General features: G+C 40.0%; 1 protein-coding gene across 6 annotated transcripts in view; it reads left to right on the forward strand.

Annotated features, from left to right (window-relative positions):
* ARHGEF9 (Cdc42 guanine nucleotide exchange factor 9) overlaps positions 1 to 27,279 on the forward strand; it is a 3,179,575-nt gene that overhangs the window by 3,133,467 nt on the left and 18,829 nt on the right. For all 6 annotated transcript variants that reach the window (XM_044057721.1, XM_044057724.1, XM_044057723.1 and 3 more), the window contains one exon: positions 14,622 to 14,690. In XM_044057721.1, coding sequence (XP_043913656.1) covers positions 14,622 to 14,690 — 69 coding nt within the window. The remainder of the gene's footprint in view (positions 1 to 14,621; positions 14,691 to 27,279) is intronic.

The following is a 27,279-nucleotide window of genomic DNA, read 5'->3' on the forward strand; positions in this document are numbered from 1 at the left end:
CACCTATGGACTTATTTCTGCTTTGTCAGAGACACCTTTAAGCCTGATGCCTGACTGGCTATCTTCTTTCCACAGACTGGAGATGTATTAACTATCCCCAGGAGGGTGATGTACATGACAGCCACTGTCAAATATAAGCTAAACACTTCTGTTAAAGGAGGGTTTCTGTCAGTCCTAGCCACAGTTTGCCTGCATATTTGTGCATTTACATTACTTCTAGGGTCTGCTGCTCCTTTGCTACTTTCCCGTGTGTGTGTGTGTGTGTGTGTGTGTGTGTGTGTGTGTGTGTGTGTGTGTGTGTGTGTGTGTGTGTGTGTGTTTTCCTGAACAGACACAACATGATGGCTAACAGAAAAAACATGGTAGCAGCCAAAGACACATTCCCAGTCCTTGTTGGCTTCCATGGATCAGACCACGTCATTCTCCCTAGGATGGGCAAGTCTGTTTCACTTGCTCACTGTCACTCTTCCTCTTTGGCTTCTTCAATACCCAGTCCCTACATATCTCTCAGTCAAATCTGTTATAGTTAGGGCTATGTCCATCTATGCCATGGAGCTGACCAGATTCATCCAGTTCAGGTGAGCAATATATTTTAATTTGTCCCAGTATTTCATGAGTTTCTGTCTTAGTCCTGTACTTACAGTAGAAAGGCACTATCTCTAAACAATGTACACCCTTGCTAACCAAGAGAGAACTTCTATTGGTCTGCTGTATATAGCAGCAACACCGTAATATAGTATGTAGCTTTGTTGCCTAAGAGTGCTTGGATCTCTGGTTCAGTTATCGGCTAGGATGTTTCCTGTGTGGTGTGTGTATGGCCACCCTTTGCCCCTGTAGAGTTTGGCTGGAATCCCCATATATTTTCTCTACATCTTAAAGGTTTGCTGACAGGTGAAGTGCTGATCCTTTTAATGGCCTGTAGGCATGTGTTACTGTTTTGGGGCATGTGCATTCCACTGAGGACTGATGTTCCTTCTTGAGATGGTTGCATTTACAGAGATAAGCAATTGGTCCCTAATAACCCTGAACACCTTAAAGGAAAATATTGAATGCATGAATAAAGGAGTGAATGAATGAATGGTATCGATAGTAAACTTATATGATGAAACATTGGTTTAGAAATGTCCTGTGTTCATAGGTAGGTACTAGGCTATCTAGGTTTTTTGAGGTGGTCAGTGTAGGGCATTTGTTTGAGGCCAGTAATCCTCTTTGTGAGGTACTTCTGCGGCCTTTCCAGCTGCTGCAGATGTCTTGTGAGGTACATTCCAAAAGGGGCGTTGTACTCTATAATGGGTCTAATGAGTGTCGAGTAGAGAGGAATGATGACCTCTTTTTTTCCTGGATGAGAACCCTTTTATGATGAGGTGTGCCACGTAGAATGACTTCCTGACTACTGTGGCAATGTGACTATCAAAGGAGAGACTACTGTCCACCTGGGTCCCAAGGTCTTTTATCATGCATTCGGTGTTAAGTAGATTGCTGCATATGTGGTAGTTCATAGGTACAGAGTTTTTACCAAAGGGGATGACACTGCACTTTTTGGCATTGAGCTTGAGGCCATGGCTCTGACACCAGGCATCTGTCTCAGCGAGGCCCTTCTGTAGGATGTCCACATCATTTGGGGACTTGACTATGGCTCCTAGTTTGGCGTCATCTGCGAACTTCGTTAACCAGAGGCCTTCTGTGTTAGCCTGTACTTCAGAGAAGTAGATACCAAACAGGAGCGGACCCAGGATGGAACCCTGTGGTACTCCACTTGCCACTGCTTTGAGGTCAGATTTGGAGTCTGCAACTTCTACAGTGTGGGTTCTGTCAGTGAGCCAGTTGGCAACCCATCTTGTGACATAGGGATTTATATCTAGTTTAGTGAGTTTAGCTATAATTCCACAATGGGGGATGGTGTTGAAAGCCTTGGTGAGGTCAAGATAAGCTGTGTGAACCACCGTACCCTCATCTACGGCTTTGGTGACTGCCTCAAAGAAGTTGATCAGGTTCAGGAGGCATGATCTGCCTTTCACAAACCCAAACTGGGTGGGATCCAGAGTTTGGTGGTTACCGATGTCTTTGTTTATAAGTTCCATAATGATACGTTCCATGGCCTTGCAGACCAGGCTCATCAGGCTAATAGGTCGATAGTTCCCGGGATCAGTGGTGGCTCCCCCTTTGTGGAGTAGGATAACTGTTGCTGTGCACCATTCAGTGGGCACAAAGCCTGATGTGAGGCTATTACTGAACATGGTGCTTAAGTAGGGAGACAGTTTGTTCTGAATTTCATGTAAAACGCAGCCTGGGATGTTGTCCGGTCCCATGGATGCTGTGTTTTTGGCTTTAGAGAGTGCAGCTTTTACCTGTGTAGTTGTGATTACAGGGACTCTGCATTCTTCCTGTATAGATATGGGCCCTTTAGGGGGTGGGGGGGTAAAGTTAGCACTAAACCTATCTGCCAGGATGTTGGCAATATCAATTGGTTCTGTAATTTTCTTGCATTTGTGCTGTAACTCAGGGCAGATCTGGGTGTTGCCATCGAGATTCTTGACATAGCTATAGAATGCTTTATGGTTGTCCTTGGAATTAGTGGCAATTGTGTTTTCGTACCTAGCTTTGGAGGATCTTATAAGGGATCTCAGCTTCTTACTGAGGCTGACCAGGGAGCTACTTCACTTATGGGATTTTACTCTCTTTTGCAACAGTTTCTTCCTTCTGTTGTACAGTTTGTTTATGGCAAGGGACCACCAGATTGGCTTCCTTTTTTGGAGGATAGCATCTTGGTTCTATTTGGGATAGCAGGATCCATGCACTCGTGTAAGTGCTTATAGAGTGCATTTGTGTAGAATTCAGCAGTCATAACTGTATTGTCCATCTGTATGAGTGTCATGAAGTTCACCACTTCTGTCTTAAGAAGCATGAAGTTGGCTTTGGAGAATTTTTTTACCATGGTTTCCTTAATGGGGGGTGGGGGCAGGATGTGGATATCTAGGGTAATTAGCTTATGGTCAGATCGGACCAACGAGGAGATGACTTCAGGTGTGGAACACTGGTCACTCATGTTGGTAATGACTAGGTCTAGGATATTGTTGCCTCTGATGGGGGTGTGGATAAGTTGATCCAGGGCATTGGAGTTTATGAATTCCAGAAAGCATTGAGCTAAGGAGTTGGTACACGAGTAGTTTTTCCAGTTAATGGTGGGGTAGTTGAAGTTGCCCATTATTAGGGTGTTTGGTTGAACCCTAATATTTTCCAGTACATCAAGAAAAGAGGAGTGGGAATCCTGGGGCATTGTGGGGGATCTGTAGCAAGCTACAATTTGGATTGCAGTTTTGCCCAGAGTTAGTTGCATTTGGATAACCTCGGATGCATTATGCTGAGCAACTAGCCTGGAGGTGTGGATATCCTTAATGAATATGGACACACCTCTGCATTTGGTGTTTCGGTCCAGGTTACATGGCTGAAAAGTGTGGTTTGAGTTATAGCCTGGTAGTGCAGGGGTGCTCTCTGGAGCCTTGAACCAGGTCTCAGTCACTGCACAGATATCAATGTTCTCCATTTCAAGGAGTGCCTCGAGTGAGTGCATTTTGAGATTTAGACTTCTAGCATTGAGTAGCATTACCCTCAGTTTTTGGTTGCCTCTTCCTGTTATGGTGGTGAATTTGTTATTTGAACCTTGCCTAAAAAAGGCACTATAGGGGCAGCAAGTATCTGGAATCCCAGGTTTGACGGGTGCAGGCCATCTCGTGCAAAGCATCGTGGTCTGTCGACCATGTCATCCCAAGCAGACAGATACTGGATCCCTTTAGAATGACACCAGAAGCTTAGCCAATTGTTGAAGTCAATCATTTTGTCCTTGTACAGCGGTATCATTCTGGGCGATGGCAGAATGCTACTCAGGGCTAAGGTCATACCTGCCTGGGCTACAAGATCGGAGAGCTCTTCCATGTCTCTTAATGTAGTTCAGGGAGGTATGTCTCAGGTCATTCACACCAACATGGACAATGGCAGAGTCATATTTGTACTTGTTGTGGAGTGACCTGAGTGCATGGGTTATGTGGCGGATCCTGGCACCCGACAGGCAGCTGACAGTAACCTTCTCCTTGCTTAGCCTGGTGAGTGGGACATCAGTGTATTCCATTTTCCAAAAAGATTAGCAATGCTTTCCAAAAGATTTTCAGGTCTTGACGTATTTAGGCTTGACAGTTTTTGTTGTATGATCATTTTTCTAAAAGAGATGATTTACATTGGCACGTACCTCCAACTGTCCAGAATTTCACAGACTGTCCAGAACTTTGCTCCATATTTTGGTCTATTACTCCCATACCTCTCAACCTCGTAGTTCAAGAAGTCTGGGGAAAGCATAAAATAATAGGGGGACAAAGACCCAAAAATAGGGACAGATTTTAAATATTCCTCTTATAAACTTAGGAAATTGCTATAATAATAGGATTTGAGTTAGCATGCATTTTCTGAAGAATATTAAGTCTGAAACTGAAATGTATGTCATTACTTAATGAATTCAGTCTCCAATTGCCAGTGATTTGCTAGAAAACCACACATTTTATGAGGAACAGACCAAAAATATGAAGCAAAAATGTGGACATTATGTGAAAATCTGGACAGATGAGAGCTATGGATCCTCCAAAATATGTATTTTTTCTGACAAATCATTGAGGGTTGTAGTTCTTAAGTAATGACAGATAATCTGAGTTTGATATGTCCTTCAGAAAAAGCATGTTAATGCAAAACCCATTTAGGCTTATACTAGCAATATACAAAAGCCTTTCCTAATTTGGGGCCTTTGTTCTGCCATTATTTTTGGCTTTGTCCAGAAATCTTATGCTAAGAGATTGAGTGATATGTATAGATATCCGAGTTGCTCATATTGTCCATAAGGATTAGTACATTTTGGAGAGAAGACCACATTTTGCCCTTGAAGTGCTTGATTTTTGTGATAAGCATGCTTGAAATGCTGTTCCACTTGTAAACAATGAAAGAGGATAGGATGCTCAAGAACCTCTAGGATTTCTACAGTTGTAGACTCCATTGCAATGATAGGGCAGTATTCATAATATCAGCAGATGCCCCACGGCAGAGTTGTGATAATGAGGAAAACAGTGCATTTGTACATCAGTTGCACTACCTACTAGATAAAGCAGGACAACATGAGTTGGTACTAATAAGGGCATCCCTGAATGATCATGTCACGGCAAACAGAATGGGATATGAAGACTATCTGGCTCCATACTGTTGAACAACAGAAATAATGAAATAGATGCTATTCTAGACTTCTGTCAGTCAAATGGCTTGCTGGTGTCAACGATGGTCTGATGAAGTTCCTAGTGCGGAACAAAAGGGCTTACCAACATTTTTAATATTTTTATTTTTGTTGTTTTAATAAAATGATTTTGGTGATTTGAACTGGTGGTGGTCTGTATACCAAGCAAGTTTTTCATTGGCTTGCTGAAGGGTCTATTGTGTTTACGTGACATTGATGTTCTGTCTTGGGAGAAAGGAGCAAGATCATTTCAAGAGAGCTTCCACATCACAAACTGAGATTACTCTCTTCCATTCTATGCCATCTTTGGCCGATAACTACAATACCTTGCTACACTGCTATTCTGTTTACAGTTTAAGAGGGTTGCTGTTCTATTTGTGTATTTGTTGTCTCTCTGTACACAGTATCACATACTAAACCTCTGATCCATTTAACAAAACTTGGCTGCACCCCCAAATTCCTCAACTGATTTACATCATACCTAAACAACAGACAACAATCTGTAAAGTGGCATACCGTCCAATCTGATTATCTGCCAAACAACAAGGGAGTCTCACCGGGTTCCATTCTGGGTCCATTACTCTGCAATATCTTTATTAATGATCTCCACAAAGTCTCTCAACTAGGTAGAATTATTCAATATGCCTATGATTCGACAATAATCTCTACTTCAAACAATTTCTCTGACCTCCTCACAGTTACTCAAAATGCTTTTACAGAGATTGAATCATGGCTAAACAATTCATAACTGCTACTAAATGGCAAAAAAACAAAACTTCTATTATTCTCTTCAAAACCACCAGATATAGACTTCGAAATCTTATCTAAAGATGGAACTGTAATAAAAATAGTAAAATCTGCCATACTAGGCATTACAATTGATGACAAACTCACCTTTGAAACACATATTCTCAATACAATAAAGAAAACACACTTTAAACTTGGCAAACGTTATTGTCATAAACTTTACATGGCAAAAACACCAAAACAAAAACTGGCAAGTACCTTACTCATCCCTGCTCTACTTTATGGTAGTGCCATTTTTACTAACCTTCACTCATCCCTCAGCAATAAACTTCAGTCTTGTTACTATAAAATAGTTAAACTTGCCTCAGGAAAGCCTAACAGCTTAAACCATTGCCAAGCAATCTCTGAACTGAACTGGTTGGATTTCCCAAACTATTTTTGCTATACCCAACTAATGCTAGCCCATAAATTAATTTATAAACCAAATACCTGCCCAGCACTCTCATCAATACTACAAACTTATATTCCTACACGTACCCTAAGATCCTCCAACAAATTGCTACGAAGTGTAACCAAGCCCAACAAAAGAGCTGGACAATGCTTGTTCTCCCATAGCATTGCTAAAAAATGGAACTCCAAATAGACCGTATAAAGACATATAAAGTAGCATTAAAAACTTACTTCCTACATAACCTCAAATGATGCTGCAAATCAAACAACCATAAAACCTGCATTACTTATTTCTAATCCAGTTCTATAGTTCAAAATAACTTTTACCCTGACAGCAACACAGCTGTATTACCGCTTTAACTGTTCATCAAGAACTGCCGTGTTTTTTTTCATGCAATGCCAAAAAGAAACAACTCAAGCTTTGTACTATACTACCAACTGTTAGCTACATTTATATAAGTTCTGATACATACTGATAAGTTTTATATTGTCTATGTATTCTACTTTTATAATTTTCTTTTAATTTTTGCATATTTCCACTTTAAAAAAAAAATTGTCAAGTGTCTATATTTTTATTTGACTATTAATTGCTTTGCTCCCTGGGCCTCCACTGAAAATGAGTTCCTGACCCAGTGGACTTTCCCGGTCAACAAATGTCAATAACTAAAATAAAATATTCTTGTACTTTTTGGTATACCAGAGTTGATTTTACATTAAGATGGATTAGGTCTGCATGCTAGTGTTAGTAGAGAGTAGCCTGATCACACTCTGAGCTTGAGAATCACTCCGGTCACCTTTAAGTATAATGTGATTGGACAGAGGTTCATTTTGATTGTTTATGCAATCTCTGGGCCTGTATAAAGTCAGCGCATTTGTGCAAAGCTGATCATCGGTGAATGTGGTTTGGCAGTGTCCTGTAGAGATGCAGGCAGTTTGAATTGAGACTTTCACTATAAAAACTTCCTCTGAAACCTCCCCAATACTTATTTGCACCTAGAACAAATATTTTACTCATGAAGACATACAGTCCTATGAGTTTTGTCTTGTATAGACTTTTGTAATCTATACTCTTACAGCATCCTAGTCAGCCAGCTGTAAATCCCTCTTGTACCATCCTCTTGTAGAACGTGTAAATAGGATCTGTAACTATGAATATGCACTATCCTGCTTTCTCTGTAGCATTTTTGTCACATACACTGACAACCCCCTAAATCTAAAACCAACTGATGTGGTATGTGGGAGATGTAGTCACACAATGTTGCTGAGTCAAGGCCATCACTTACTAGCACACACACCACACATGGTATAGATTAGAACCACAAACTCACATATGCTGAGGTGCTCTTAAATCTTCCCAGACTTCAAAGGCTTCCTACATTTACAATAACTAACTTCATAAGCAAATTACAAAAACAATACCTACCATAACACGTACATCTACACCTCATTGTGTGTCAGACTCTATGCTCTTAACGCATATCACGAAGAACCCAATATTTCGGTGATAGGAGACTCCAGTGTGAGACACACAGATGTCTCACTCACAAAGATGAGTAAAAAAAAATTGTCATGATCAGTTGCTTATCAAGTGCCAGAGTCTGCCAGACGACACAATCACTTAGGTCATTGAATAACATGTATCAGTATGACTCAGTCATAGTCCATGTAGATATAAATTACCTGAGATGCATATCCTTGGACTATTTAAAGAGAGAGGGAGAGAGAGGTAGGTGGGACTCTTAGAATGTGTCCCAGCTGGTATGAGCCTAGCACTGAGCAGCATTCTACCTTCTCCAAGGATGATGCTACAATTTGAACAGAAGATAATTTACTTTAATAATTGGATTAGTTTCTGGTGTCAAAGGGGGTGCAATATTCTTCTTCTTGGGCCGTGCTGCTTTGCCAGGGATGTTCTGCCCATGCCCTCTATAAGTTTTTTAATTTTGGCTAAAACCTTATCCACCACCATCGCATCTTTTTACTTGATTGGAAAATTGATAAACCTTCTGGCACAGTTGACACTACCTATGAAAATTTAAAGGTGTTACTGCTCCATGCTAGGAGTCTAAAGAAGAAACTTAATTTCCTCTAAGCTCTGTTCACCCTGGAGACTATATATGCTTGCGCAGTTACTGAGACAAGGTTTATAGCTGAAGAACGCACCCTGGCAATGCAGAATTGTAGTGCCCCCTGTACATTTAGACCATCCACTGCATATGAAGGAACAAAAGGTGGAGGAATCTCAATTTACATCAAACACAGGCACACCAAGTCTAGTCAAATAGAATGATGTGCTTAAACTTCTCCATGTCCAACTTACCATCAGCAAAGTTCCTTACTATATCTTGGCAAGCTGTAGGTCCCCCTCTATGACCCATAAAGCCTATACCATATACTTAAATGTACTGAAGACCAAACTTCACCCTGTTATAAGCTGTGAATCATACATGACCACAAACATGAAGGCCCAGAGAGATGCCTGGAATATATCAACACGCACACACCCTGGACCCAACTGGTCCATATGCTCAATAGGGGTGCTAACATCTATGACCTGGTCTTCACAGATATGGGGGAAATGTTGTACCCCTTAGTGAAATGTCACCAATAGTCAGGGCAGACCATAAATATGTCTCCTTTGAAATAAAAATAAAAAAAAGGAACCCAGCTAACCCTAGAACTTTTAAGAATTACTCCATGCCTAGCTTCCAACTATTAAGTAACACCCCTTTGCAATATACCGAGCCACCCCAAACCATTTGAATACTGCTGCCCGTGCAGCGGTGTTCACAGAAATCATGTACAACGATTTAAACAGCTGTACAGAAACAGTTCCTGCTACCTGAAATAAGCATAGGAAAACCTAAAAAAACAAGCCTCTCTGGTGGAATCTCAACATCAATAAGTTGTAAAAGAAAAGGAAGACAGTCATTGACAAAAGTATGAAGGGCTATGGTCAGAAGGGTAATAACTTCCTCATCAATGTAAACAAGCAGTTCAGGGGACTAATCAAGTCTAGTAAAGCCTCATTTGAGGGAAAAATAGCTTCCCAGGCACAAGACAACCACAAGCCTTTTTTTTTCAGCTATGTCCGCAACCTCAAAGGTAGCACACAAAAATGCTAATCATGAACTGAGCCATATATACTAAATTTGAAGGATATGGCAAATCTACAGGTTGACAAATTTAGTTCCAATTTTACCCCCACCCCAGTCAGGAAATTTTCTGAACCATAAGTTCCCCAACTATCACTAGAGAGCAGGTCCTCAATACACTGTCTAAGGCCAGGAACACAGCATTGATGGCCCCCCAGTAATATCCCATGATGCCTCCAAATAGCATGAAATATGACCCATTAGGTGCCCTAGAATCTCTATTCAACCATAGCCTTCATGCTAAGTGAATTGGAGAACTTCACATGTAATCCCTCTCCACAAGAGGGGGAATCTAAGAACCCAGGCAAATGCAGACACATAATTCTGCCTAATTTCATATGCAAAGCCATAGAAAGAGTCATCATGGAAATGATTAACATACAGACATTGACTACACCCCAGTTTAGTTTTGTCAAAGGCAGGTCATGACTACTCAAGCAGATAGACTTCTTTCAGAAGGTAAGTTAAGAAATGGACCAGGGCAAAATGGTGCACACTGTCTACCTTGACCTGAGCAAGGTAATCAACACAATACATCAGCTGGCTATTGTATGTAAACTCACTAAGTCAGAAATAAACCCCTATGTTACTCAATGGATAACTAGCTACCTCAAAGGTGGGACCCAACATGTTTGGATAGGGAGGCTACCTCCAAAAAGGGACCAGTTACTTACAGAGCCCCTCAGGGCTCAGTGCTGGGGCCTGCACTTTTTGGCTTCTACTTCTCTGAAGTGAAGGTCAATGTCAAGGGCCTCAGGATGACCACATTTGCAGACAACTGCAAACTAGGTGCATTCATGAATCCACCAAAGACACAAATCCCCTTGAAGAAAGCATGAGACAGACAAGTAACTGGTGCCATGGCTATTCTCTAAAACTCAGTGTAAAGAAATGCTTAATAGTATCCTTGGGAAAGATGGCCACAACTGGAAATTACCACATTGATAATGTACCCATAACACCCAGTGGTCAGGGATTTGAGAATGCTTATAGGTAGTAACTATGATCAGCTTACAAAGTACCACCTGATGTTGATCTGATGGCCTTTGATCATTACCTGGCTACTGTGGTGAGAACATCATTCTACACTGCAGAACTTATAAGAACGGATATGACATCTAGATCCAAGGATTCCATTGGTCCTCATTAGACCAATTGTTCAGTACAATGCACCCTTTGGTATACATCATACTAGGCATATGCAGCAATTGTAGCATTCACAGAGGTTCCTCACAAAAGGAATACAGGGTGTAATCAACATGTCTCAACCAGACCACCTCATAGTCTTATCCTTGCAGTCATCCCTATCTCCTACAGACTGCTGTGAGGTGATCTATGTTCAGCTTACAAATCACTTGATTCTGTTCTAATGGATGCATTGCACATCCTCATAACAAATAACATCAGAAATACCTGATCAAAGGCAACATAAACAGAACATGTTAGAGAGACAGGAATGTCTCAGAGACTACCCTTCCCCTGGAACAGTCTCCCCAGACATGTGAAGCAGTGTTTTTCTCTAACCAAATTCAAGTGTAGCTTGGACCAGGGGATGCAGAATCATACATTTGCCCAGATCTGGCACCTATGCATCTTATGGACAGAAGCAGCCTGTAAATGCTTGACCATCCATTGTCCAAGCCTGAATCCAACCCTTCAAATTACTCTAGAGTACCAAATCATGTCAGATACATTTCAGAAAGCATGGCCAGACTTGAAAAGGCCCCTAGGGCAGTTAGTCTAGTAATCACCTATGAACTTATTACACTGCATATGTGCAGGGCCATTGCTTGCAACGTGAAGAGATTTCTCTTGGAGGAAATATCTACAAGGGGAGGGGGTCATATTCAAGCTTTGAAAAATGTACTCCCTTTCCAATAATATTTATTTTTTAAGGGGAAAGAAAGTGAGATATATTTCTGGCCCAAAACAGTTGGGAGTTGATTTTTACATTTGTTACTTCAGTATGGTGTTGAAAAGATGTTGCTATAAAGAGATTCCAGGGTAATTAAATAGTTGAGTGGTCTCTAAGAAGTTTAGGTTATTGATTAATATATGCCAGTCATTAGGTACTTCAAGTTTTTGTCTGGTGCCAAATAGAATTGATTTAATTGCTTTCTATTCAAGATAAGCCTTTTTGAGTTAACCAGTTTGATACAAAAGCTACGTCTTCTTGGTGGTGATTTCTTATTAAAATCTGAGAGTGGTATGACCTGTACATTAATGTATCATCAGCATACAAGATGCTAGGGATGTGTGGGAGGTCTCACAGGAGAGAATTATTGAATAAGCAGAAAAGAAGAGAAGACAGTAGTGAGCCCTTCAAGCATGGCAGGGGCTGATAGTTATTTGGAGCTTCCTAATTTGACAGAGAGGAGTCTGCCTTCTAAGAAGGTTTTGGACCAAGAGACAGCTTGGTTAATTATTCCTGATTTGGTTAGTGAGTCAAAGGAGGCAGTGGTGGATTAGGTTTAATGCTTTAGTTAGGTCAATAAAAACTACTTCAGTCTGGTTACCCTTTTTCATGCATAGTAGAATATTGTCTATAAAGGTGACAAAGGCAGTCTGTGTGCTTCTGCCATTCCAAGAGCCATGTTGTTAGTGGGAGAGGATCCTATAAAACTGAAGATAGTTGCGGAGCTGATACTAGTTTAATCCCTTTTGGCTTACACAACTGCTTCCTCCTGAGTATGTGCATCAGACAACTAAAATGTCTTTATTTGAGGAAGTGCACACCTTACATGCAGACCGGGCTCTAACTAGTCGAATTTACTGTAAGTCATAGTTCGTATCACTGATGTTTTGGTACAGCGGGATAACTGTGCACTCTTTTGGAAGTTCCTCATGCTACCACAGTGCTGTTTGACCAGTGGAGCCATAGACTTACTGCCTATAATTTGGGGAATTTTGGCATCCTTTCTTAACCCCTATGTAACTAAACTCTGATTTTGATCAATGTAGCAAAGTTGTAGGTTTACTGCTTTTCCCGTTGTGATCAGGGATTTTTTGAATGATCATTTATTTTATTATCGTAGGGTCAAAGCAAAAGGGGAAACTGGGACTCTGCTTTTCATTGTACTTCAGATAAGTAATCCCAATTCTTCTGATTGTGTGACACTCTCAGAATGGTACTATTCAGTAGCTGTAACTGCATGCTGTGCGATTGTTAGCTTTTATATGCAAATTCCCTTAGTCAAATATATAAAATGCATTTTCCTTATATGTTCCAGAACTGCCATTTCCTTTGTATTTTTTTTTTTCTAAATTAATATGCTTTGCTACTTCCAAGTATACCCTTCTGCAGAGGTCACTAGATCCACCTCATGACTGCAGTTGCTGTTCAGCCATACTTGCATTTCGGAAGAGCCATGATCCAATAATCTCATTTAGTCAAATATGTTCTAGTCTCTAGCCTTTTTTAAAGAGAGCAGGTCCTTCATACTCCCTAAACTAATATAAATACCTCTGGATTAATTATCGATAACAGCTTGGCTCAGTAAATGGGTTTATTGGATCATGGTTTCCTGAAAGGTGAGTAATGCATGTAGACAACCATCAAATTATTTGTATTTTCAGGTACTTTTGGTTCCAGAATAGTAGTCTTACTGTGTATTTGTATCTGCTCTGTGCAGGCTTGAAAAGCCAGTGAATCAGACTAAAATGTCAAGAGGTAAAGTAGTGATTAGTTCTACTACATGTGAGGTTAGTGCTCTGTGCCCATTTTTTTCTGCCTCACAGAGCTGGAACATACATTTCAGTACCTCCTTGTGCTCTGTGCCAACCCCCATTTAACTGGACTCTGATGCAGACTTGGACTTTACTCTAAGCTGATGCAAAATCACTCCTTATTTTTCCACCAAGGAAAAGTCATTATAAGCACTCATTCCTTCTCCTCCTCCTCCAATGATTCTCCAACAAGCTGAGTTCATCATGGACTCTAGCTGCTATCATAACATGCAGGATCAAAACCTGGGTACCACTGGGCTCCCCTCAATTGCCTGTTTGCTTTCTCTGTATCCCTTGATGTTTCGAGTTTTGTTCTTTATATTCTGCAATAAAAACGATAATTGAATACGACATGCCTGGCAATCAAGATGTAGTAAATACATTAAATTAAATTCTATTACTTTTTCATTCCTGAATTGTTGTAAGGATGCCTATAATAAAATTTCTTTACTTGCTATAAAAGTCTGTGTATAAATTGTTCCTGGGCTACTGCTACCTGGAGTTCTACCTACACTTGTACCATGTGGAAGTGTTTGGCACTTTTTAGGATACATATGTTTTACTGACAGATCTGTTTTTGATGTCGCACTGCCAACTTATGTCTTTGCTGAATTAACAGTTTGAGAATCTGCCAGCAGGCAGAACCAAGGGTCAGATCCATCTTTAATTCTGACAACAGTGCCTGTGTGCATCTATCAGTTTGTAATAAACTACCATTCTTTCACTTTGTAGTTTTCTGTTGGTTGCAGGGAAATTGTTTTAATTACTATTTTTACTTCTGTAGCCTAATACATATATAAACCCATAGGCTTACCCTTCCCTTTGTCTCTGTCTCCTCCTTCCCTGCTTCAAAAATGCTGACAACTCATGGGTGATCTCTAGCTGTGAAGTAATGAGGGATGATGCGACTGACCTGTATAAGGCTGTTTACATTAATGTCCCAAATATGTTATCGGCGGTCCGAAATGCTAATAGCTGGGCATCCTTTGAATTTTAACACTTGATAGTAAACCTATGTGTGAACCAGTGAAGGGGAATTTCTCAGAGGTATACTTTTTGGGTAAATTAATGCTCAGAGACTTTTTTTAGGAGACTGGAGTTTACATATCTAAGTATATATGTGAAGGCAAATTAAGTTAATGGCTGCAGTTCTGTGCTTGTTTTGATAATACAATCATATCAAGGTATACTAGGAAAAAATAATTACTATGTTTATTCTACAGAAAATGCCAGGTATGTGTAATATTTATTGTTGCTGGATTTCCTATTTTTTGCAGGGTTTGAAATTTCTGAATATCAGAAAAGACAAGCTGCAATGACTGTAAGAAAAGCAAGTAAGCAGAAAGGTAGGTCTTTTTTAGTGAAAATTAAAAATATATATATTTTAGAAAATACTAAATGCAAAAGAAGTCAGTTTGTTAATTCTCCAAAGGGAAAAAAAACACATTAAATGTTGAATTAAAACAGACTCTCAGCACCTTTATCTCCTCACTGTGTATATATTATCTTATGAAATTTACAGTTCATTATCTCAGAATCGAGGCATTGTGGTTTATCCATTGTACAACAGTACTTGCTTTTCTATTTGAGTCTTTGTACTGTTTCTCTGACTTCTTTTAACATTCAAAAAAATACTTTTATTATATAACCAGATGGGTAGTTATTTATCAAACAAAACATCCCTTTAGTTTTCTTTAACAAATGTCCTCCATGTTGTGAATTTGTTAACAGGTGCGATGCCATTGGGCATAGGTAGGTTTGGTACTTTGGATTATTAAATGCAGATAAGAGATCCAGATTTGCATATGAAGGTACTACAGCTTCTGAAATAATTGTAATAAAATGGAGACAGCATACTAGAAGAGCAGTATATAACACAGAACATTGAACTTATTTTAAGATGTTGAATAAAGCAGAAAAGATCATTGATTCCACTTCACTGTAGGGCAAAGTCAGATGGATGCCAAGTCACAATTAGTTACTGACTAAATTTTATTTCATTTGAATAGTTTGTTGTTCTGATGCAACTAAAAGATTACATTTAGTTGTGGCCCAGGAGCATGAGTCATCCAACGGATATTCTCTTAGTTTCGTAGCTTTTGACTAGAAGCTGATGTAATCAAGTCCCAAGTCTCATTCATTATTGCTCAAACCCAGCTCCATTTTCTGCCATATAGAGATGCTACTGCCCAAATAGTAGACTGCAGTGACAAGAGACATTTTCATCACATTTAACTGGATTGTTTGCATGAAGGACAAGGAAAGAAGCACAGCAGGAAATCCATTTGTTTAGTTGCAGTTGAGGGAGTCCCCAACACTTACAGAATTTAAACGGTCTCAAAAAGTCCATCTTTCTGTGTTGGCCTTTAGTTAATATACCCCACTGGGAACTTACCAACCATTAAATTATTAATTCATCTTGTTTATTACATGGAAATTAGTTATCAATTGTATCCTTACTTGTGGACTAATTTTTCTCGTACGTTTTATTTCAGTTTTGATGTACCTTTTAAGTATTGCTTTTGTACTCATGGTTGTTTATTTTATGTTCACATGGAAATGTGGATGAAGACACTTTAATGAAGCTGAATCTGCACTTATCCTCATTATACCTATTACATGTCCTTCTTTCAGTCGCTGCGTTGTATTGTGTTACTGAACAGTTCTGAAAAAACTAACCTTATCTTAGTAACTGCTGCATTCATGGGTATCTTCTGTCCATGGTCCCAGTTATTGCAGAAACTCCGTGAATGCTGCCTATGAGAAATGCAGTGCAGGCCCTCCTTTTGAGGATTCTGCTATTACCTGTCAGATATCATATGTATACTTCCAAGGTTTCTATCAGATGTCTTGTGACAGTTCTGAACCCTGTGATAAAATAAAACTTATAATAGATGCTGTTAATGCAACTGCCACCCTAAAGAAAGGTTAATTTGTCCATACAGCTAACATTGAACAGGATAAAGCATTCAACACTCTATCATACAATCAAACAAGGGGATCTAATGGCAAATGCAGCTGAAGTAACCTGGAAACCTGAACTGGCTACCTCACTGTACACAAGTGATAAGAGTAGGAGGGCTCCTGTCATCACCATTGCCTGTCTCCAGTGGAACCCCCTCCCACCAAGCACTTCCTCTTTTTCTCCAAAGTCTGACTCACCAACTACATCAATTGTTTATTAGGTTCATAAATAAGTACTAGGCTATCAGCCTTTGCAGGCCATTTTTAACCCTAGCCAATTTTCCTTCTAGGGTGAGAATCAAACCCTGTACCTCATATCTGTGAGGTAAACACCTTAACCATTATTCAAAGCCCAATACACTTTTTTATTTATTTGCTTAATTACTTAAACTAAATGTTTTCAGCTCTTGCAGATACTGTTAGTCTTAACTAATTCTATACCTCAGGGAACTTGAAAGTTATCTCTACCCGTGCACTGTTTAATTCACACATTTAAAACAGACATGCAGAATCATTGTATTGTTTATTAAATCTGGAATCAAACACCCAGTAACAGAATTAATTGAAGTAGTACATGCTTTAAGTAATAAAAATTTTCTACATCATAACAGCAAACTATACTAAAAAGCTAATATAGCAGTTGTTTAAATATGAACTTTCTCTCAACAAATTTTAGTGATAAATTGTAAAATCATTAGCCTATGTTTCAAAAAAGCAGCACTCAGATAGTGTTTGAAATTTCCTTTTCCCAGATAAATAACTGTGCAATGGCCTTGGTTGTTTTAATTTAAAATATGTTTGCTCTGTGATCTTGCTGGACTTCTGTGTTTCTCTCCCAGGAGCTTCATGCACCTTCATCTGAAGATTTAGGTTCATTTATTCATCTACAGTGTATAGCAGGTCATACTAATGATGGAAGTTGTTTACAACAAACAGCAAATTACACAGCTGTATCCACATAACAGAAGTTATCTTATGCTTGGTGAACAAATATGAAAGCTCTGGCAGATTAATATACACTCTAAGAAACAAAATTCCACAGCTCCACAAAACTCATGTGGAGTTTCATCTTCGTGGCCCTCTGTTGAAAATGGGATATTATCCCAGTCAGGCTTTCCTGGTAAACAAATGTCAAATAATAAAAGCTATCCCAGAAAGTAAAGCCATCACAGAGGGATTAATCTTGCTAATAAGTATCATGTTTCTAAGCTGCAGAGCTGACTTCTTGACATCCATTGTAAGGTCATTACCTTAACATATATACTGATAAAAAGGTTACCTAGAAGAGACTAAAATGGCCCATATCTCTGTTCCTTCCTCATTTATGGTGCATGTTATCCTTACATGTCCCCTTTCATATATGGTGGCACTGATTAGGGTTAACCACTGCTATGGTTCAAAGACTACCTTTCCAACCATCAACAAGCTGTTAAGTGGCAGGACAATCTATCCCCCCTTCTCCCAGTCACCCTAGGTGTGCCTCAAGGATCCATACTCGCTCCCCTGCTCTTCACAATATTCACAAACAACCTCGATAAAGCCACCCTTCATGCAAGCTTAGTGCAATACGTTGATGATTCTGCCCTAATCTGCTCCAATCTCTCTCTCCAGCTTCTACAGAAAATAACCCAAGAAACCTTTACTGCCATTGAAACCTGGTTAGCTGACTTCCAATTAATACTCAACCCCCAAAAAACCCAGCTTATGCTCTTTCATCCCTCCAAAGCTATAGAACCCATCCCCCCTTCACAATTATCACTGTTGACACCACCTGTATCACACCAGTTGCATATACCAAGCTACTAGGCGCTATCATCCACCAAAATATGAAATTTGATAAACACACAGCTCAAACCTAACTAAGGTGAACAAAAAACTAGGCACACTCTACAAATGCAAAAACTACCTGACATCTTCATAGGTTCATAGGTTCATAGGTTCATACTAGGCTATCTGCCCGAGGGCATTTATAAGCCTAGCCCATTGTTTTGTGGCTTACGCCACCCCTTTAGTATGGGGAACTATACCCATTATTTTGCTGTGCCTCTGTCGAGCAGTGACACTGAGGTAATTCCTGGGGTATATCTGCGATCTCCCATCCATTGGTCAAGATTTCTCTTGAACAAGGCCAGCGAGGTGCTCTGCCTCACATGTACCGGGATTTTGTTCCACAGCATAGGGAGTCTTTGGGTGATGAATCTATCCCTCCAGCACGTCCTATTAATAGCCGTGTCGAGGTTTAAGTCTCCCGCCCTTGTGGCTCTGATGGATCTAGATTTTTTGAGGTGAAGCATATTCATCAAATCTGGGTTTGACATGGCCTTGTATGTTAGGCAAAGGTCACCTTGTATGTTAGGCAAAGGTCACCTACAGAAAATAACCCAAGAATCCTTTACTGCCATTGAAACCTGGTTAGCTGACTTCCAATTAATACTCAACCCCCAAAAAACCCAGCTTATGCTCTTTCATCCCTCCAAAGCTATAGAACCCATTGCAAGAATCCACTTGCTCTCCACATTACTCTGATTCTCCCATCCTAGTTAACCTAAATAAAGGTGATCTAAACAAACTATTGTGTGTAATAACAAGCTAGCCAAATTTGCTACTGACTCTTCCTACAGATCTCACCATTGTCTAGCCCTTCAAAAACTGTCATGGATGGAATTACCTTACTTACTTAAAATCAACTCACCTTAGTTCACCAAATTCTTTATTACCCCAATAAAACACCAGCTCTATATGGCCTAATCAACCATTCACCAACAGCCATCAGCTTAGGTCTACCAGCAAAGGACTGGTAGAAGTGTTGAAAAATGGACATAACTCAGGTGATTCTCTATATACTTGTACTATAGCAAAAATATGGAACTCCCTCGCAGTCAAAGTCAGGACACAGATAAACAAAGTCAGTTTCAAAACCAGTTAAAATCCTGTCTCACCAAGTCTTGGATATGTACACGCTCTGACCCAGGATAACTCCTACAAGACCACTCAGGCCCCATTAATCCTCTTTTTATTTTTAGTATAAGGGCTTCGTATAACTTCAAAACCCATATAATTCCTTGTAATGAAAACTATATCAAAGCTTATAGAATTGTGTATTAAGTCTGTCAGCTTATCAATGCTGTTATGTTTAACAATGTTATAAATATTCTCATCTCTTCGCTGCACTATTACTCCTGCGGGAATCCTTAACACAATTGTTTAACTTCTTTTCTAAATTGTTGCAAGTGTTTTATTTTTTTTTCTTTTGGACTTGGTGTGTAGTTTGTATTTTGTATTATAATATGTTTTGTGTATTGTCATATTGTATGGAGTTTTTCTCGCTGGGTCTGCACTGAAAATTGACAATCCTACCCAGTCAGACTTCCCTGGTAAACAAATATAAAATAAATAAGTGGCTTAACCAGTGGATATTTTTGTCTTATAGGCTCATAAGTAAGTACTAGGTTAGCTGCCCTTTTGGGACATTTTAAGTCTAGCCATATCTCATTTGGTTAGAAAATTGTCTTACTTACCCTGTGATTGATCATTATGTATTATCCCAATGAGAATAACTGGGATCATACCATAGATAATTTGAGGGATTTATGTAAGAAATAAAGCATTCCATGCCCATTAGTAGTACTACAGTGAGCAGTCCTGGGATAAGTTTTCTGTTTCCCACCCATTGATCAAACATGTTTGAATATGGACAGGGGTTAACTTTGTTTTATTTGGATGGGAAGTCTGTTCCAGAGCAGCAGTATACTTTGTGAGATATAACTGTCCCACCAAACCTTTCTCTTGATGTTACAGATAAGGATTAGATCCATAGAGTAAGTATTTATGATGCCATTTAAATTGCTCAAATCGATCACTATTGGGTCAGAAGAGGCCTTTGGTGCCAGACAGAGGTCACCTCTTATCAGTTTGCAGGATAACAAGTATAATTACAGGGCTTTGAGTCGGTCATGTTGTTCAGGTCTTTAAGGTATCTCTGTGGGAATTCCAGTTGTTGCATATGGCTGGACAGATACATGCCAAACAGCACATCATACTCAACAATTGGCCTAATGGGGGCTGAGTAAAGGGAAACAATAACATCCTTAGATATAGACACATTCCTTTTGTTTATGAACTCTGCAATTTAGAAGGACTTTCTTATAATACTAAGTTATGTCACTGTCCAAATATGTTCTGAAATCCCAAACAGCTGGATCATCTCTTAGGTGCATATTGTCAGTATGGCAGTTTTCTGGATAGATGGCATCTAAAGGACACAGTAATCCTTTCTTTGGCATTTCATTTCAGGTCATAATTTTACCACCAGTTATTTATTTAAGACAAACCTTGCTACAGGATGACTAAGTCATTTGGGGACTCAGTGACTGCTCTTAGGTTGCAATTATCTGTAAACAGCCTTTTGGTATTGGCTTTTACTTCAGAAAAAATAGAAGCCAAACAGGAGAGTTCCAGCACAGAACTTGGGGAGACTCCACTGGCGAATGGTCTATTTGTGGAGGTGACTTCATTTATTTTGATTTGCTGCATCCTATCTGCGAGCCAGATGGCAATCCTGTGGGTGACATAGGGATCTATTCCCAGTTTAATTACCTTTTTTGCTATGCCTGAGTAGAGAACTGTATCAAAAGTTTTGGCCAGCTTGAGGTATGCAGTGTGTACCACTTTATCTTCATCCATTGCTTTGGTGACCTTATCAAAAAATCCACCAGGTTGTGTAAGCATGAACTGCCCTTAACAAAAACAAGCTGAGATGAGTTCAGTATTTGGAAGTTCCATATGTCCTGATTAATTAGTTTTATAAGTATTTCAATGGCTTTGCAAATGAGTTGGTTACACATAAGAGTCTGTAATTTCCCTGGTCTTTGGAAGGTCCTTCTTTTAATGCATGGGAATCATTGTAGCACTTTTCATGGTACAAAACCTGTATGGTAGCAAATATTGAACAGTGTTGTCAGGGGTGTGGCTAAATTGTGCTTCATCCTATTTAAGATGCATCCAGGGATATGGTCAAGACCCATTGCTGAGATATTTTTAGCTTTTGATAGCACTTTCAAGACTTTGCCCTGTATGATAGCTGGAGGCAAGCCAGTGTCGGGTATATCTTGAGGGACACATAGAGAGGAGAGAGGAGTAAAGTTAGAGTTAAATTTATCAGCCAGTAGGTTCACTACATCTTCAGCCTCAATACAGGTAACATCGCTCACAATCAGCTCAGCGCATTGCTGCATTGTGCTTTTGAGATTAGAAACATAAGTAAAGAGGCCTTGTGATTGTCTTTGGTTTGAGTAGCTATTTTAGCCACAAACCTGCCTTTGGTGGATTTTATTAAGCTTCTGACTTGTTTATTTCAGTGATGAGGGCTCTAAAAGTATGGGAATTCCTTATCTTACTTTTGTTCAAAATTCTTTTTTTTTATTGTAAGGTTTGTTGATTTTATGGTTCTACCATGTCTGTTTGTTTCTGGGGTTTGCTTTGCGCTTGTTCCTATGGGGTACAGTTGCATCTATGCAGCTATTTATATGCTAGTAAATAGTTGCATGTCTGGTGGTGTATGTTTCCATGAATTAATTGGGTTTGGTGGAGATCTGAAGCTTTATAATTACTCGAGTGTAGATAGTTGGTCTTAAAGGAATTTCTAAAGGTACCTTGGGTGGACGGGATCTCTGCTTTCAGTTTTACTTTGAAGGATTCTGCTTTACAGTTAGACCTAACAAGTGGTGAAGATATACAACCAACTGTACAAGATGCTCCCATATTATTAATAGCAAGACCCACGTTGTTACTTCCCTAGTGGGTACTCTGACTAATTGTTCTATGGTGTTTGTATTGATAAAGTCCAGGAATCTCTGTGCTTGGGCACTAGTGGTGGTGTAGGTTTCCTACTCTATTGTTGAATAGTTTAAATCTCCTAGGAAAATGGTACTGGGTTTAATATGGAGTAATTCTAGTTCCTGTAGACAGGTGTTGTGGCTTTCTTTTGTCATACAGGGAGTTAATCAGCTAGCTAATATGTGGTGAGGGACCTTTCTGATGGTTATGTTGGCACAAAGCACTCTAGTGCATCATGCTGCTTTACCTGCCTTTTTTCCTCTCCTGTGCAGTAGCCGTTCTTTGTGTGCTTAATGCCAAAATTATATTAAAAATAATTAGTACATCAGACACTTTCCATGAACTAAGCTGGATATGTTTTTCTTAATTTCACATTGATAGTGAAGAATAAAAACACAGTTCATCTTTAAAAATAAATTCGCTGTGCAGAGTTTTGAATAACTGAAATATAGAAGGATTATGGCTCTTAAGCAGATCAAAAAAGTGCGTCACTGTATTCTGTCTGAAAACTGAATGACTGAATTCTGAGTCCTGTGCGTTTTACATATACAAAAAGGTACACAGAGTGAAATGCATTTTAGACTCTTCCACACTGAGGTATGAGACTTGGCTGATGACAATAACACTAAATTGGAGAAGTAGGACTGTGGTTGACCACATGTTGTACATGACCACTAAATGGATATGGTGCAGTCTTGACAATGATCTCTTCAATGAGGTTCTGTTTCATCAGCATTTGACTGTTATTTCACATTCCTTTACAGAAAAAGAGATCTGGTAGTAAAGAAGGCACTGTTCTGGTATAGTTTAATAGGAGGCTTACCACAGCCAGTGTACACTGTCTTGAAGAGAGTATTTTGACTACCTGATTCAATCTGAAAGTCAAACTCCAAAGAAAAACTGACAAACCACTTAATAAAACAAAATAGAGGTAAAAAAAAAACAGAACCAAACTGTTTTTTTTGTATGTTAGCTCTTTCGTCAAGTTTAATAACTCAACTTCTTCAGACAAACAGAATAACCATATTAGATACACTTAATATCAAGTACAAAATCACATGATCAAGGGTAAAAGTCACATGACCAAGCAATGTTAACCTTTTAAAGTGACCACATTACTTTTCTGAGAAAAAATTTTTAAATGCATATAAAGTCATTTAAAATACCATCTGCTCTCGGCAAAAAAAATTCAACATACTCATTTTCTAAAACATACACAACCAAAATACACTAATAATATAAAAGTATAAACTATTTAAAGAGTCAAACTCAATTTCAGCATGCAGACTGTAGAACACAGATCCTTTAATCCTGTTTGATTATAAGCATGTGTTCTAATCTGCCAAATTAACTCGCTCTGCTCAAGTCTTAGGGTATGCGAACACCCCCTTTCATCATACTCAACTTGATCTATCACTCTGATTAAAAATTAGTGGCCTGGCTGATTGATCACATGTTTATCTAAAGCACTTTCCAACCTCCCTTTTCGAGAATTTAAAAATTTGGGACGGACAAGGCAACAAGGTATGTTTAAATGTGAGGCCTGTGCCTATTGTAAGCATATGTATGTGGGTTATACATGCACACTGAAAGGGAGAAAGTATACTTGTAAGGGCAGGTACAACTGTAATTCCAGTAGAGTGGTATAGCTATCCCAGTGTCAGTCTTGTCCTACTTTTTACATAGGCAAGACTGACCTTAAATTAAGAGAGCATGTGTATGAACACCTATATAATATTAGAATAGTTTATAATTTTATATTATTAGTGTATTTTGGTTGTGTATGTTTTAAAAAATGAGGATGCTGAATGTTTTTTCAGAGGGTGGATGGTATTTTAAATGTATATTAAATTACTTTATCTGCATTTCAAAAATGTTTTCTTGGCCAAGATTGCACTAGACAGTCAAGAGGAGAAGGTTAACCCCTGCACTACACATCAAGCAACTCATAGCCCTTCAAAACCCACACCATCAACACCCACACATAGCGATACTAAAACCACATATGCGGAGACCCTTAACATTAACCTGCCCAAGCAACAAGGACCTCCAAAGGTGAAACACAGACAAACACCAGTCACAACCAAAGTGACACATAGCTCACAACTCCAGTGTGCCAACCAACAACAGCCCCTAAGGCAAGACAATGTACCCATCACTTTAGTCATAGGTGACTCTATAGTCAGGCACACTAATGTCCCACTCACCAGGCTGAACAAGGAGAAAATTACAGTCAGCTGCCTGCCAGGTGCCAGGATCTGCCACATAACGCATGCACTCAAGTCACTCCACAAGTACAAATACAACTCTGTCATTGTCCATGTTGGAGTGAATGACTTGAGAAGTACCTCCCTGGACTACATGAAAAGAGACATGAAAGAGCTCTCAGATCATGTGGCCCAGGCAGGTATGACCCTAGCCCTGAGTAGCATCCTGCCTTTGCCCAGAATGATACCACTGTACAAGGACAAAATGATTGACTTCAACAATTGGCTAAGCTTCTGGTGTCATTCAAAGGGGATCCAGTATCTGTCTGCCTGGGAAGACATGATCGACAAACAATGATGCTTTGCCAGAGATGGTCTGCATCTGTCACCCCTGGGATTCAGGTTACTGGCTAAAGCTCTTGTCACCCCTACAGTGCCTTTTTTAGGCAATGTTCAAAGGACAAAACCACCACCGTAACAGATACAACCATGCAAAATCTGAAGGTAATGCTACTCAATGCTAGAAGTCTAAACCTCAAAATGCACTCTCTCAAGGCACTCCTAAACATCGATATCTGTGAAGTAACTGAGACCTGTTTCAAGGCTCCAGGGAGCACCCCTGCAATACCAGGCTACAACTCTTACCACACTTTTTGGCCACAAAACCAAGACCGAAATACTAAAGGTGGGGGAGTGTCCATATTCACCAAGGATATTCACACCTCTAGGCTAGTTACCCAACACAATGCATCTGAAATTCTCCAGGTGCAGCTAACACTAGGTAAGACTGCAATCCAATTTGTAGCTTGCTAGAGATCCCCCACCATGCCCCAAGATTCTCACTACACCTTTCTAAACATACTAGAAAATATTAAGATACAACCAAACACCCTAATACTGGGTGATTTCAACTACCCTGCCATTAACTGGGAAAACTACTTGGGTACCAACACCTTTTCCCAACGGTTCTTGGAATTCATAAATTCCAATGCCCTGGATCAACTAATCCATTGTCCCACCAGGGGCTCCAATATCCTAGACCTGGTCATTACCAACATGGGAGATAGATACTCCGCACCAGTGGTCACCCCCTCACTGGTCAGGTCTGACCACAAGCAAATCACCCTCGACATCCACATCCCACCCCCACCCCCCAGTAAGGAAACCTCCTTAAAAAACTTCTCAAAAGCCAACTTCATGCTACTGAAGTCAGAAGTGACAAACTTCATGACACCCATGCAGACAGGATCTGAAAGTCGACTGCTGAATCCTACACTAAGGCACAGTACGAGCACATCCACTCATGCATGAATCGTGCCATCCCAAATAGACCCAATATGCTCCCCTCCAAAAAGGAAGCCAATCTGGTGGTCCCCTGCTATAAACAGACTGTACAACAGAAGGAAGAAACTGTTGCAGAAAAGAGGAAAATCCCAGGATGCAAAAAAACTCCCTCACCAAACTCAGTAAGAAGCTGAGATCCCTCATAAAATCCTCAAAAGCTAGTTACAAAAATAAAATTGTCAAAGATTCCAATGACAACCACAAGGCATTCTATAGTTATGTCAATAATCTAAATGGCAATGCTCAGATCTGCTCTGAGCTCCAACAGAATGGCATTAAATATACTGATCCCAAGGATATTGCCAGTATCCTGGCAGATCGATTTAGCACCAAACTTCACCCCCCTCTCACCACCTAAAGGGCCCATCTCAATACCAAAAGATTCCCAAATTCCAGTAATCACGGCCACACAGGTAGAAACCGCACTCTCCAAAGCTAAGAATACAGCATCCATGGGACCAGATGACACCCCGGGCTGTGAACTACATGAACTACAAAATGAACTGGCACCTCACCTAAGTGTCATGTTTAATCGTAGCCTCACCTCAGGCTTTGTGCCCACTGATTGGTGCACAGCTACAGTTATCCCACTCCACAAGGGGGGGTCCTCCTTGGATCCCGGGAACTACCGTCCCATTAGTCTGACAAGCCTGATCTGCAAGGGCATGGAATGCATTATCATGGAACTTATAAACAAAGACATTGGCAACCTTCAAACACTGGACCCCACACAGTTTGGGTTTGTGAAGGGCCAATCTCTGTCTCCTGAACCTGATTGACTTCTTTGAATCAGTCTCCAGAGCTGTGGACAAGTGTAGGGCAGTCCACACAGCCTATCTGGACCTCGCCAAGGCCTTCGACACCACCCCCCACTCTGGAATCCTAGATAAACTTACTAAGCTGGGCATAAATCCCTATGTCACTTGATGGGTTGCCAACTGGGTTACTGACAGAACCCAGACTGTAAAAGTAGCGGACTCCAAATCCATCTCCAGACAAGTGACAAGTGGAGTACCTCAGGGTTCAGTCCTGGGACCACTCTTGTTTGGCATCTACTTCTCTGAAGTACAGGCCAACACTAAGGGACTTTGGCTAACAAAGTTCACAGATGACTGCAAACTGGGAGCCATTATTGAATCCCCAAATGATGTGGATATTCTACAAAATGTCCTTACAGAAACAGATGCTTGGTGCCAGAACCATGGACTCAAGCTTAATGCCAAGAAATGTATAGTTATCCCCTTTGGAAAAAAAGATGTACCCATGAATTACCACATCGGTGGCAGTACACTAAACATCAAAAGTGTGATGAGAGACTTAGGGACACAGGTGGACAGTGGTCTCACCTTTGATAACCACATCACCACAACAGTTAGGAAATCCTTCTATGTGGCACATCTCATCACTAAGGGCTTTTCATCCAGAAAAAAGGAGGTCATTATCCCACTGTACTCATCCCTCATTAGACCCATTATAGAGTATAACGCCCCATTTGGTATGTACCTCACAAGACATCTGCAACAGCTGGAAAGGCCACAGAAATACCTCACTAAAAGGAATCACAGGCCTAAAGCAGATGCCATAT

The sequence above is a fragment of the Protopterus annectens genome, chromosome 15.part0 (assembly GCF_019279795.1).
Source record: "Protopterus annectens isolate FY-2018-M chromosome 15.part0, PAN1.0, whole genome shotgun sequence".
Lineage (NCBI taxonomy): Eukaryota > Metazoa > Chordata > Ceratodontiformes > Protopteridae > Protopterus > Protopterus annectens.